Source organism: Danio rerio, chromosome 8 (genome assembly GCF_049306965.1).
Source record: "Danio rerio strain Tuebingen ecotype United States chromosome 8, GRCz12tu, whole genome shotgun sequence".
Taxonomy (NCBI): Eukaryota; Metazoa; Chordata; class Actinopteri; order Cypriniformes; family Danionidae; genus Danio; species Danio rerio.
Genome location: NC_133183.1, coordinates 22,116,239 through 22,130,712, shown reverse-complemented (window position 1 = coordinate 22,130,712; position 14,474 = coordinate 22,116,239). Strand labels below are relative to the sequence as shown.

The following is a 14,474-nucleotide window of genomic DNA, read 5'->3' as shown; positions in this document are numbered from 1 at the left end:
ATTGCCTGTCTGTTCGACTAATCTTATTAAACTGGACTTGGATTTTTACTTTTGTGGTCCTCAACTCGCTTGCACTCGTGACAAGTAGGAAAAACAAATACTATGGAAGTCAATAGTTACAGGTTTACAACATTCTTCCAAATATCGTCTTTTGTTCAACACAACAAAACAAAACAAAAAAACTCAAAGTGGTATGGAACTAATCAAGGGTATCTAAATGATGACAGAATTAAAATTTTTAGGTCAACTGTCTCTTTAAGTCACATATATTTATAGACCACTCTCAATAGTAATAAAGTAATTGCTTTAAAGTGAGCAGCCTTACAGTATTGAACTTGAAAACCACAGTCAGTGTCGCTTTCAGTTAGGATTACAGCTTCAGTTTCTATTTTAAAGCACTTCTCCAAAGTGTTCATGTTTTTACTTGTGTTGGACCTGATCAGTCTGAACAGAAGGAATGACCCAGTCAAATATTCTCATGCCACAGAAGCAAAGCCTTACAGCTATATAAACTTATTACGTATACGTTCAGACCAATAGTACCTCAGCCACAGTGATCTTTTTCAGAAAGATTCCTGAAATAAAAGCTTCATTTTTGTTGATAAAGCTTTGATTATATTTACCCTTTAGCTCTAGTGTTCTAGTTAACTAAATGTAGGAACAAATAAATGAATCTCAGGTGCAAATCTCAGCAGAAATATCGCTGACTGTGTTAATCTCAGACATTGTTAATCTCAAGAGGGCTACTTTTAGAGATGATTTCCCAGATGTGTTTGCCTTAGTTCTAATATCTCGGGTAACTGAATCACACGTTTTGCTAGGTATGCCATCCTGACAGCAGAGACGTGGCCATGTTGGCGTGGAGCAGAGCAGCAGGGTGTTTTACACCTCTTGCGTACGGTAAACATGGAGACAGATCAGTACCAGATGGGTCGCTCCAAAATCTTCATCAAGAATCCGGAGTCGGTGAGGCTCAGAGTTAAAAAGTTGAACTCAAAACTCAGCAAATACCTAAAAAAGCTCTTGAATAAACAGTTTCTTGATTCGTGACGTAGCTCTTAAAGAGCATTTCTCATTTCAACTCCCGTTTCTTTAATCTGTAGCTATTTTTGCTGGAAGAGATGCGAGAAAGGAAGTTTGACACATTTGCCAGAACCATCCAGAAGGCGTGGAGGAAATACATTGCCAGGAGGAAATATGAACAAATGCGGGAAGAGGGTGAGCCTGTAAAACCAAGTGAATGGTTGTGTATTGCCTACATAAGCAGCATTGTAATGCTCATAAAACCTCATTAATTGAGCTATAAAGTACTAAACACACTGTAAAAATGCTGAGTTCTACACAGATTGATTTGAGTTGGGAAAATATGTAATTAAGTTAACATATTAGTTTTTACAAATTTAAGTGGATTGAACATAAAAGAATTAATTTGTCCCAAAAAAAACTCCAGAATTGTGTTGATTCAGCTCATTTTAAATAAGTAGTTTGAACAAACAGAAAACGTCATTTTTTTGTGCAGACACCGACTCAGTGTACTACAGAAACTGTTCAAAACCCATAAAAAAGCACTTCACATGTTGTTACAGTAATTATTATTTTTTTGTAAACTATATTGTATTAAATTGTGATGCCTTTTAAAATATTCATTTATGAATAAAAATACATTGTTCTGATCTACATTTCCTGTTTGGTAATTTAATGTACTTGATGTATGAGTCATGTTTTTTCTGTTTCCTTGCCATTTTTAGCCTCGGATATACTTTATAACTCTAAAGAACGTCGTAGGAACAGTATAAACAGGAACTTTGTTGGCGATTACCTGGGCATGGAGGACAGACCTGAGCTGCGGCAGTTCATGGCCAAAAGAGAGCGGGTTGACTTTGCTGACTCGGTTAACAAGTTTGACCGTAGGTTCAAGGTGAGGAATTAATGAGCGAAAGAGATTTTGAGTTTGTCATGGATGCATGAATGTAATCACATTTTTTGTGTGTGTTTGTGGACTGAATCTTTTCCTTTATTACTTATAATTATTTTTTTATTATCTACACTGTAAAACATATCTGCAAATTAAGTTTCAATATTTGACTGATGTTGACGTTTTAGTAGTTTGAAAAATATATAATGAATAAGAAATAATATATATATATGGAAATGAGTCAGTAAAATAATAGAAAAAGTACTGGAAGTTTTTTATTAGGTTTTTTCACTGTAGTTTATCATCAATTCAGACAAAATGTTACTTATTAATACTACTTATCAAATGTTTTTAGAGAAAAAAAACTCAAAGTGCCATAATGCAATTCAAAAGCATAAATAATAATAAAACAAAACTATCATGAATGACAAAAGACAGAAAACACATCATTTATGGATATTTTTACAGTGAATAGTTGTGAATGATGCTTAATACTGAGATACAGTTTTCAAGATTCTTTGATGAATAGTTCATTCATTAATAAAAAAATAGTTTATTCAAAACAAAAGTACCCAAATGTTATACCCAAGTGTTATGCAGCTTATGTTGATGAAAGTACATCATATTTTACTAAATATTTTTCAAGATACTAGTGTTCAGCTTAAAATGACATTTAAAGGCTTAACAAGATTAATTAGGCCAGTTAGAGTAATTAGACAAATCATTGTATAACGATGGTTTGTTCTGTAGACAATTAAAAAGAAAATATTGCTTAAGTGGTCTAAAAATATTGACCTTAAATGTTTAAACAAATTAAAAACTGCCTTAATTCTAGCCGAAATAAAACAAAAATGTCTTTCTCCAGAAGAAAAAAAAAAGCAATAATAGAGATTACTTTGACAAATTCCTTGCTCAGTTATTCATCATTTGGGAAGTATTTGAAAAATGTAAAAAAAAAAAAAAAAAAAAACAATTCACACCTAATAACTTTGACTTCTTTGACTTTTGACTAACTATTTTTATCCTAATTATTTGTATCTTGTTTACTTCTCTAGTCTATAAAGCGGGATCTAATACTGTCACCAAAATCCATCTACCTAATTGGTCGGGAAAAGATAAAGAAAGGACCAGAAAAGGGCCAGATAAAAGAAGTTCTGAAAAGAAGGCTGGACATCAGCGGCATCCGTTCAGTGTCACTGAGGTAAGTTTTAAAGTAGAAACTCTAGCTATGCGTGCAGTATATGAAAACAGATGGGCAAATCTGACTTTATAACTGTGTATGATTTATTTTCACTAATTTAAAATAATTATATATATATATATATATATATATATATATATATATATATATATATATTATATATATGCAATATGTGGAATCCCAAATCATCATGTGCGCTCTGACCAATCATATGATAGATGCATGTGATGCATTTTGTACTATTTGCGAAAGCCAATCCAACCAAGAAGAAGCAGTACCAGTTTTAATTTGTGTTTCAAAGCAAAGCAAACAATCTACAGCTGTGAAAAAAACACCCTTAAAATGCGGAGCCTAATTTGAAGAAGTTACACATTGCTCATTTAACAGGGAACAGCTGTGAAAAAGATTCCTAAATGTAGAAACATTCAACTTGTAAAAAAAAAAAAAAGTGTTTTCATGAACTACTTGTTAATGCAAATTTCTAGTCAGCCAATCACATAGCAGCAACTTAATGCATTTAGGCATGTAGACATGGTCAAGCACAACCATCTCTAGGGTTTATAGAGAATGGTCTAAAAAAGAAAAAATATCCAGTGATCGGCAGTTCAGTGGGCACTGGGCACAAATGCCTTGTTTATGCCAGAGGTCAGAGGAGAATGGCCAGACTGGTTTAAGCTGATAGAAAGGCAACAGTAACTCAAATAACCACTCGTTACATCCGAGGTATGCAAAAGAGCATCTCTGAACCCACAACACGTCCAACCGTGAGGCGGATGGGCTACAGCAGCAGAAGCCACTCCTGTCAGCTGAAAACAGGAAACTGAGGCTACAATTTGCACAGGCTCACCAAAATTGGACAATAGAAGATTGGAAAAACGTTACCTGGTCTGATGAGTCTTGATTTCTGCTGCAACATTTGGATAATTGAGAATTTGGCATCAACAACATGAAAGCATGGATCCATTCTGTCGTGTATCAACGATTGATACAAGGCCGGTAGTAGTGTAATAGTATGGGGGGTATTTTCTTGACACACTTTGGGCCCATTAGCACCAATTGATTCAGAATCAATGCCACAGCCTACCTTGTATTGTTGCTGACCATGTCTATCCCTTTATGACCACATCTTCTGATGGCTACTTCCAGCAGAATAGCGTGCCATGTCATAAAGTGCGAATCATCTTAGACTGGTTTCTCCAACATGACAATGAGATGACTGTACTCAAATGGTCTCCACAGTCACTAGATCTCAATCCAATACAGCACCCTTGGGATGTGATGGAGCGGGAGATTCGCATCATGGATGTGCAGCAGACAAATCTGCAGCAACTGTGTAATACTATCATGTCAATATGGACCAAAACCTCTGAGGAATATTTCCAGTACCTTGTTGAATCTATGCCACGATGTGCTAAAGCAGTTCTGAAGGCAAAAGCGGGTCTAACCCAGTACTAGTAAGGTGTACCTAATAAATCGGCCGGTGAGCGTAAGTATATCTAAGCTGTAGAAAAAGTACAATTCTATTATATGATTCTATTCTGTTAAAAGTATGTGATCCAAATGGATGGACGTTTTATATGAAATCTTATTTGTTAGGCCTACATTTTTTGAGTGTACTTGATCCACAGCAGTGCTTGCAAGCAGATTTATTACTGCATGCCCAAAAACAAGCTGCCAGACCACCAAACAGCAGAAAAGCTGATACGGAAGTTTTGCGGAGACTAAATGCAACAAGCTAAAAGGAAATTATCAAAAAGGAAATGAGTTAATATTTATGGCTGCTCAGTTCTTCTCGTCTGCCTTATATGTCAAGAGTGAGAAAGACTGAAAGTATGGGGGGTTTTGAGCAAGAGGAGAAGGATTGTGATCATCTTCCTTTTATGAAGATGATTTATGATGTTGTATAGTAGGGTAATGTGGAAATCAATTACTGAGTCAACAATGGGATTTTCATCAGTCAAGGTCTCTGTTATCTCCTCCGCTCTCCTCTCTTCTTTAATTGCTCAAAATTCTTCTTTAGTAAATAAGTTGTCTGTTGAACTGTGAAGCCTGGCTGAAGATTCAATATAATTTACTCTTAAATGATCATTGGCAGGGTTTCTTCTTATCATTAAGAATGCACTAATCTTTTTTTTATTTTTCATAGAATTATAAAATTGCATAATGCATCTATTACTATTAATATGATATATTGAATTGTATCTTTTAATATCATGCTAAAAGTAACAGTTCACTCTGTTTTCACTCAAAATTTAAATTAATAACTATTTTGTCAGCATAAATCTATTAATTGTGAAATGAATCTTTATTTTTTTAATAATAATTATGGGTTTTTATTCTGATGTTTAAGGAAACTTTATGATATTATGCAATATTTATACAGTAGTCAATTATGAGCTTTTTTCTGATAGAAGTGTAATATTCCAAGCTAAAAAAGTGAAGACCATTAAAGAGACTCTTTCTATTGAGAACAGTGCCCTCTGGAGGTTTTAAAAAATATGTCACGAAAGTTTGTGAGTGTTTGTGGTTTGTATCATGAAAACACTGCAACTCTAAAAATCTTTTTTTAATTTATTTCCAGTGCTGGTCATTTGTGATTGGTATGGTGCCAAGTGTGATTTCGCCAAGTATAAGGCGATTCTGGATTAGCATCTATGTTGATCATTGCTCGAAAACGTAGTTCGAAACATAGTTAAATAGGGAATATATAGTTTAGAATTATATATATATATATACACAATGCTGGAAAGTTCATTCACATTCTCTTCAGTAACTGTAAATATGAATATTTACATTTAGTCATTTGGCAGACACTCATGTCCAAAGCGACCTCCATTGAGCAGACATTCAGCAAATCAACACGAAGAGGCCGTAAACACAGTGCTATTTACACAAAGGAGCTGTTGGTGCTCAGAGAATTAAATGCGTTTTATTGTAATAATCTTTTTTATTCCCTGCAGCACAAGGCAAGATGACTTCTTCATCCTGCACGAGACTGAGTACGACAGTCTGCTGGAGTCCATGTTCAAGACTGAGTTCCTGACACTGCTGTGCAAACGTTACGAGGAGCAAACCCGAAGCAAACTCACACTGTCTTTCAGCGACAGGTGCCCATTATCCTCCATCTCTCTCTCTCTCTCTCTCTCGTACCACTCAAGATGATGCTTATGTTTTGTGCAGGCTGCAGTTTAATGTGAAGAAAGAGGGATGGGGAGGAGGAAGCACACGAATGGTGGTGTTTCAGAGAGGACAGGCCGATGAAGCTGTCATCAAAGCCGGAGGAAAGACCCTCACCGTCAGTGTTGGAGATGGACTGCCAAAGACATCCAGTATGTGGGAGGCATGGATGAAGAGGGTATTCAGCATCTGTACATTGAGTTTACTACTCTTTTTGTTTCTCTACAGAGCCGACTAGGAAAGGCATGCCTCAGAGTCATGGAGGAAGAAGCCAGCCACAGCACAGAGGTAGGGAGACTCTGAATTTTAATAACTAATGTGCTTTTCACACTGCGTTCTTTGTCACTGATGGGAAGATTCATATTTGCAGTTGCGAAGTGTATTTGGAACTGTTTTACTTAGGGTTTCAACATGGATTATTAAACCCACGTTGCACAGTCAAACATGTGCAGAGGGAAAAGATATAGTTAAGGAATTTTAGAAACTGATAGCCAATGCACCTTATGCAGAGAAACTTTTCATTCTAAATAAACTCATCCGGGCGCTGCTGGTAAACTGTTATGCTATTAGAAACTCACGATTAAAAGCTAATTTTACAAGTCCACTAGAGCGGGGGTTCCCAAACTTTTCAGCCCCTGACCCCAAAATACCAATGACAGAGACTCGTTACCCCTAATATCCTCTGTGGTGGTTATAAATATATCAGTGTTGAAAATCTATCAGAGATCATCCTCATTGTTCAGTTTTTTTTTTATTATGTGAGTGTTGTAAAGCCAAGGTGTCAGAAAGTTTAACCTGGTGACACGAAATCAATCTGCTGCATCTGACAGTATTGTGTGTTTTTAATCTAACGTTATGACCTCAGGGGTCACAATCCAATGGAATAGAATGTGCATGTTGTTTTGTTGATGTTACTATTAACATCTGTAAATTATGGATAAAATATGGACATACTAATATTCATTCATTCATTTTTTTTTCGGCTTAGTTGGAAAGATGTCCTTCCAACGGCAACCCATTTCTGGGAAACAGCCATACACACTCACCCACACACATACACTACAGACAATTTAGCCTACCCAATTCACCTATACCACATGTCTTTGGACTTGTGGAGGAAACTGAAGCACCCCGAGGAAACCCACTGCCAACAAGGGGAAAACATGCAAACTCACACAGAAATGCCAACTCACCCAGCCGAGACTCGAACCAGCGACCTTCTTGCTGTGAGGCAACAGAGCTACCCACTGCGCCGGCCAATCATACTAATAATTTAATGAAATTAATTCAATTTTTGGAAATAACCGAGTGACCATGCACTAATAAATAAACCTTAAACAATACAAAAGAAGATACATTACATTCAGGGGATCAGTCCATATAAGTTGAGAATCGCTTAGAGAGCTTTGACGCACATTTTGTTTTTACCTTGCGTTTGACTATCACATTGTGAAATTTGCCATTTTTATGAAAAACAAAGAAATTGAATTTCTGTGTAATAATATGTTGATTGGAGCAACATTTATATTCACAAATGTAGATTTGTTAAAGTTTCTCCATTTTATATAAAAAGCTTTTGAGGTACAACTAGAGCATGCTTAATATAATCAAGCACACTTTTATTTCACAAGAGAAAACTCTCTGAGAGGGAAAACACCTGGGGAGGACCCAAAGCTCAAAGCAGAAACATACTGTACAGGCTGGCCCTCAGGAATACATAATGAAAAACTGAGAGCACTAGCAGTTCTCGCTGCTGTAATAATTAGTATTTTAAGTTTTCTAGTCTCTGGTTTGCATTTGTTAGAATAGAAAAAAACTGATGCTCCAACTGTGTATTTCTTTACAGGCGGGCATCAGAATGGGGCAGCGCAGTTTCACCGGGGTGGCGGTCAGCAGCAGCAGCAAAAGGAAGTGACGTACTCTATGCCAGTGAGGCACAATCCTCCACCCAGCAACCCTCTAAAATTGGGCTCGCAGAAGAATCAAAGAGGCTCGAGGCCGGTTCAGAATCAGTCCACAAACCTAGACTTCCTCAATGTGCCTGATCAGGGCATGTCTGGGTAAGCGAACTGTACAAGCTTCTTTATATTATATTAAATTATATTATATTATATTATATTATATTATATTATATTATATTATATTATATTATATTATATTATATTATATTATCTTTCAATTGAGAATCTCACTATTTTGCCTTTTTAACAGAATAATTTTATATTTTACTATTTGTCTTGATATTCTAAATTTCTTTGTTCAACATTTGAACTTTTTTATCCGAATACTAATACTGGGTTTACACAAAATGCATAGCACTGCGTCACTCACTCTCGTTTACTCAGGGGATGTTTTTTTCCTTTTATATACATTATTAGCTTAAGTTTTAAATTGTTTAAACTTTGCGAAAGACACAATTGAGGTAAATTCTGTGTGTTTGCAACAAATGCGTCACACATTCCACATCATAAGCGCTGCAATAATTTGCGCATTTGCATTGATTTGTATGTTATTTTTACATTTGATGTTAAGCCAGCATAAGATTACAGATTACATCTTACAATTCTGACTTTTTAAGAAATATTTTTAAGAAATATTCAGTTTTCCCCAAAATACAATGAAAAAATTCTCTAAAAGTCTAAAAGTTAGAAAAAATGTATAAGTCTTCTAAGAGAACATTTACAGTTAGTCAGAATTATTAGCCCCCCTTTTAATTTTTTTTTTCTTTTTTAAATATTTCCCAAATTATGTTTAATAAAGCAACACATTTTCACAGTATGTCTGATAATATTGTTTCTTTTGGAGAAAGCCTTAAGGCTCCTACACACCGGGACACTTTTCGTTTGCGTTTATCGTCAACGTTGTACGAGACGTTTTTCCGCATTCAAACCCAAGCGATGTTCAATGGCGTCAAGCAAAAGACTATGCAAAATTGCTTCTTGACGTTAGATGGCGCTACACAACTTTTATTCAAAAGAAGGTAATGATTCGCACTCAATTGCTTCATACTGTTTTTATACTTACTTTTTCTTACATTTTACGGGTGATAACAGACAAACAGACGTTTCGGCACAAAGCCTTCCTTAGCTACACAACTTTTAAAAATTATGCTTTTGCACCTGCTGTTTTGCACGATCACTATATGGACTCCTTTTATATAGTCACCAGGCGTTAAACGTTGATGGAAAACGCGAGCAAAAAACTTCTCGGTGTACACGAGTCTTAATTTGCTTTATTTTGGCTAGAATAAAAGCAGTTTTAAATATTTTTTTATATTTTCAATAGTCTACAGAACAAACCATCATTGTACAATAACTTGCCTAATTAACCTAACCTGTCTATTTAACCTAATTAACCCAGTTAAGCCTTTAAATGTCACTTTAAGCTGTATAGAAGTGTCATGAAAAAATTTAGTCAAATAATTTTTACTGTTATCATGGCGAAGATAAAATAAATCAGTTATTAGAAATAAGTTATTAAAACTATTATGCTTAAAAATGTGTTGAAAAAATCTCTTCGTTAAACAGAAATTGGGGATAAAAATAAACACAGGGGGAATAATTCAGGGGGCTAATAATTCAACTGTATGTACATTTAGAAACATCCCAAAATGTAGTTTGTCAAAATACTAAATGAAATGTAAAACTCCCCAGCATGCAGCGGAAAAAGAGTATCAGCCAGCGTCCTCCTCCGGCCCCCTCTAGCCGGCCCAAACCTCAGGCACGACCACAGGGCCCACGATGCCGAGCGCTTTATCAGTATTTTGGCCAAGATGTAGATGAAATCAGTTTTGAAGTCAACGACATCATTGAACTCCTCAGTGAAGGTAAGAACTAGAAATGAGACTGTGAGAAGATTTTGTTTGAGACTGGTTGTACTTTCTCTAACATTCCTCCGGGTCTCCTGCAGATCAATCAGGATGGTGGCGAGGAAGAATTCGTGGGAAAGAAGGACTTTTTCCTGGAAACTATGTGGAGAAGATCTAAAGAGGTAGACCTGCACCCTAGATCCATGGTTCTAAACTGGTTTGGCCACAGGACCCACATTTTCTCATGGTCATTGAACACAAGCATCGCCCCTTATTGAAAGAATATTGTTAATAGTGATGAATCATAATTAAATAGCAGTTACAAACTAGCTTTTGCTGATGCAATAACATTAGTAAACTTTAGTAACAGAATAACAGCTGACAGGTCGAGAAAGATTATTGCCGCATCTCATCTGAAACGGAGAATGTGTTTTCACACACATGAAGCGCATCTAACAAGAAACATTAAAAGCTTTCACACACTTCTTTCAAAAAGTCACGAACTAACAGTTGAGAAGCAGATCATGAAAATCTCTGAGATTTTACACTTCAAGCCACAACGAGATCAGGGAATCGTTTTGTTTGTTTTTCTTGCTGAATTTTATACTGTTTTTTAAATACTGTTTTTACTAAAATTAGACTAGTTTTTTTAAGGAGTAGCAAATACCGTTTACAAAGACTCTGCACTGTCCACAAATGACCACTTGACTGCACTGTTTTACAATTAGAAAGATTTCCAAGAGCATTTTTCATACCAGGGAAGGGAGGAACAGCAATCACTGCTTTTTTGCTTCAATTTTAGTGTAATTTCTTGAAATCTGTGTATGTAAAAAATAGAAAACATTTTCTATGCATTGTTTTGTAATTTTATATGGTCTTCTGTGTAAAATCTTCATTCAGAGAAATTCTCAATTGATTTTTGATGTTGATGTCTTATAGCAGTATTAAAGAGAGCTTTGTTTGAAAGTGTATTAGTGCTGTTCTCTATTAAAATATGTAAAAATAAATAAAATATGCTAGAATAGGTCCTAGCATAAAATAGTTATAAGAAATATAAAAAATAAATAGCAATAACAGCCTATTGCTTAATTCTGGTCTAATTTTCTGAAAGCTATATACACTATCTGACAAAAGTATTGTCGTTGTTTCCAGTTGTAAGAACAACAAATTTTGTAGAAGGCAGATTTTTCTGATGAATCATCTGTTGAACTGCATCCCAATCATCACAAATACTGCAGAAGACCTATTGGAACCCACATAGACCCAAGATTCTCACAGAAAACAGTCAAGTTTGGTAAAGGAAAAATCATGGTTTGGGGTTACATTCAGTATGGGGGCATGCGAGAGGCAACATCAACAGCCTGAGGTATCAAAACATTTGTGCTGCCCATTAAATTACAAACAACAGGAGAGGGCAAAATCTTCTGCAGGATAGTGCTCCTTCTCATACTTCAGCCTCCACATCAAACCTCAGGAGAAGCAAAGAATGTCAAGGTGCTCCAGGATTGGCCAGCCCAGTCACAAGAAATTAACGTTATTGAGTATGTCTGGGGTACAATGAAGGAGGAGGGATTGAAGATGAATCAAAAGAATCTTGATGAACTCTGGGAGTCCTGCAAGAAAGCTTTCTTTGCCATTCCAGATGACTTTAGATGAAGTTATTTTAGTCAATCCAGAGATGAATGAATGCAGTCGTCCAAGCTCATTAGACAGTACACAATATTAATTCTTTTTCCTCTGCAGCATTACTTTATATTCTATACTGTACATTATTTCTGTTAAGTGACAAGACCTTTGTCTAAGCAAAGTCAGACTTCACTGTCCTAATGAAATAGTTAAATCAAGGCATGATCATATTTTATTTTGGTAAAATAAGCGTAATCTATAGGACTTTGCCTTTCATATAAGCAATTTCTAATACCAAATGATCAACTAGAAGTCAAGTTATTATTTGTTGTTTCTAAAACTTGGATAGGCAACAAGACTTTTGTCAGGAAGTGTTTGTAAGCAAAAGCAACATTTCTGCATTTTTTGTTCAATTTATATTCTTTTCTGTGTAAAAAATATAAATTGATGTCTGTGATAACAGTACTAAAACATCATTTGAAAAAAGAAAAGTGACGAGAAATGTGTTCTTGACAGTCTGGATTTCAAGTTTTCTGTTGTATATTGTCTCATAAGTACTGTATGCACAAAATATGGAAATATGTGTAATACATCATTTACAATGTGCAAATAATGAACTATAAATGAATATTGTTCCTTATCAGATCAAGTTCACTCTGATCAAGCTTTGTTGATATTGAAGATCATGATCAAGTACGAATGTGTATTGGAAGTATGTAGTTATTTCCTCCAGGCTGTGAAAACTTCGCTTTGCCTCTTGGCCAGAAAACCCGTTGTTCCAGCAATTTGGAGTCCAGCCTAAATAACTTCACCATGTAGGAAACACGATTTTTCTGTCTTCCGTTTCCCCTCTTTTCTGTTTCTGTACATGCTTTTAATGTGATGTTTGGATTGGATTTGAATCAGAATAGAGGTGATTAACCAGTATTACATAAAGGCGAACTGCAGAAACGGCTGGGAGGACTGGTTGAGCAGGTGAGTTCAGACTGAAATTCATCTGAACAGGTGCACAGAGACACTACAACACCAGCGAATATGAGAGTCAGTCCTCATTTTCCTTGCTAAACATTTATGCAAAGTCCAGCATGTTGCTGAGTGTGAAAACAAATACAGATTTAAACCCGGTGTTTGCATCTGAGCTTTTTGAGGAATAACCACAGCAGGTTTAATGCTAATCTGCCTTCAAATGTTTGTACTGTACAATGTATGTTTCCCTGCCGGTCTTTGTGTCTTTTACTGGCCAACTTAAATTACCCATAGTAACCGGTAAACAAAATACCTGTCAGTTGTTGTTGTTACTGTTCTACACTGCTGTAGAGCTTCAAGATCATTTTGTCATATTTTTAAACATGATTTCATATGTCATGTTCAAGTTGATTAGTGTGTTTGTCAGGTTAAATCAAATTCAATGTGTTTGTAGTACATTTTAGCATATATTAAAATAATATATTATGAAATTTACTACTAACAAAGCATGTTTTGCACTAAATACCCGAAAATATACACAAAAAGGTGTCATGTTTTCAGATGTTTTTATTTATTTCCAGGCAACACAAAGCCAATGACTTGAGATGTGTAAAGAAATCAGTTTATAAATCAGATTTTCTGTTCCACAGATGAAAACATTGCCATATTAGTTTGAGGAAAAAGCAAAAAGATGTAAATGACATCAATGTTATTTGAAATGTTCAAACAATGTTATCAGAGCTATATAGGAAAAAGGCTGTGTTTATATGAATGGTGAGGACCTGAAGTCAGGTTTAAAACAAACAAAAAACGAAACAAATAAATGTGAATTGTTAAATTAATTATTAAGGAACGATATAAAGAATTCAGATGCAAAGTCCTCCAAGTGCCATCTGGCATTTTCTTTTGAACTGGGGATAGTTAACTCAAAAAATGAAATCTACTCTCTAGTCTTCCTCAAGTGCTTTCAAATCTTTAAGTTTCTTTATTCAGTTGAACGCTAAAGACATTTTGAAGAAAGCTGAAAGAAAGCAGACTTCCTCAGAAAGAAAGACAAATACTATGGAAGTCTATGGTTACAGGTTTCCAGCGTCCATCAAAACACCATTCAACAGAAAAAAGAAAGACAAACAGGTTTTGAAGTGAAGGACAAGTTGGTGAAATTATGGCAATGAAAATACTGTATTTATCAGGATAAGGATTATTAGCACTACAAAGTGCCTTTGAGAGTTTTAGAGAGTTTTGTTTATTTAATTGATTAAACAATTAATTGTTACTCAATTCATATTTGTTGAATTTAATTTATAAAATTGCTTGTAATCTGTTACCTCAATTTTATTGAGTAGATAGAGGGTATTATTTATTACAGTGTGCACACTGTGTGCACATCAGATGTTTTAACCACCTCTAAAGAAAGGCAAAATGGGCATGGGGATGCCAATGAGTAAATAAGGGGGCATTTACCACATCATGACAGGGTGGAAAGCAATTTCAAGAACACATGCAAAATGATTAATAATATTATGAAAACAAAACATAAAAGTTATCAAAATGACATATCTGATCAAATAACTTGTTAGAAACAATAAGAAGATTTAAAAATCTTTTTAATTTGATCTAATTTACCTACTTTTTAGACTCACTGAAGTTGGCTGTTCAGTGTGGGACATGACAAAGTCACATCCATTTAATGAAAGAATATGGCAAAAATGGACAAAAACATATTTCAAAACACTTATAATTTTACCTGCATGTGTGTGAGTATGAAACTAGATCAGTCT

The 14,474-nt window shown here is 35.2% G+C and overlaps 1 protein-coding gene across 3 annotated transcripts in view; it reads left to right on the top strand.

The window, feature by feature from the left end:
• Positions 1 to 11,070, top strand: part of myo1f (myosin IF) — a 41,864-nt gene extending 30,794 nt beyond the window's left edge. For 2 of the 3 annotated variants that reach the window (XM_073909682.1, XM_073909681.1), the window contains exons 12-21: positions 822 to 966; positions 1,104 to 1,218; positions 1,749 to 1,918; positions 2,971 to 3,116; positions 6,077 to 6,223; positions 6,297 to 6,445; positions 6,522 to 6,581; positions 8,140 to 8,353; positions 9,947 to 10,119; positions 10,203 to 11,070. In XM_073909682.1, the coding sequence (XP_073765783.1) occupies positions 822 to 966; positions 1,104 to 1,218; positions 1,749 to 1,918; positions 2,971 to 3,116; positions 6,077 to 6,223; positions 6,297 to 6,445; positions 6,522 to 6,581; positions 8,140 to 8,353; positions 9,947 to 10,119; positions 10,203 to 10,279 (1,396 nt within the window). In that variant the 3' untranslated portion in view covers positions 10,280 to 11,070. The remainder of the gene's footprint in view (positions 1 to 821; positions 967 to 1,103; positions 1,219 to 1,748; positions 1,919 to 2,970; positions 3,117 to 6,076; positions 6,224 to 6,296; positions 6,446 to 6,521; positions 6,582 to 8,139; positions 8,354 to 9,946; positions 10,120 to 10,202) is intronic. The other variant, NM_001256671.2, reaches the window with a different exon arrangement.
• Positions 11,071 to 14,474: the final 3,404 nt, after the last annotated feature.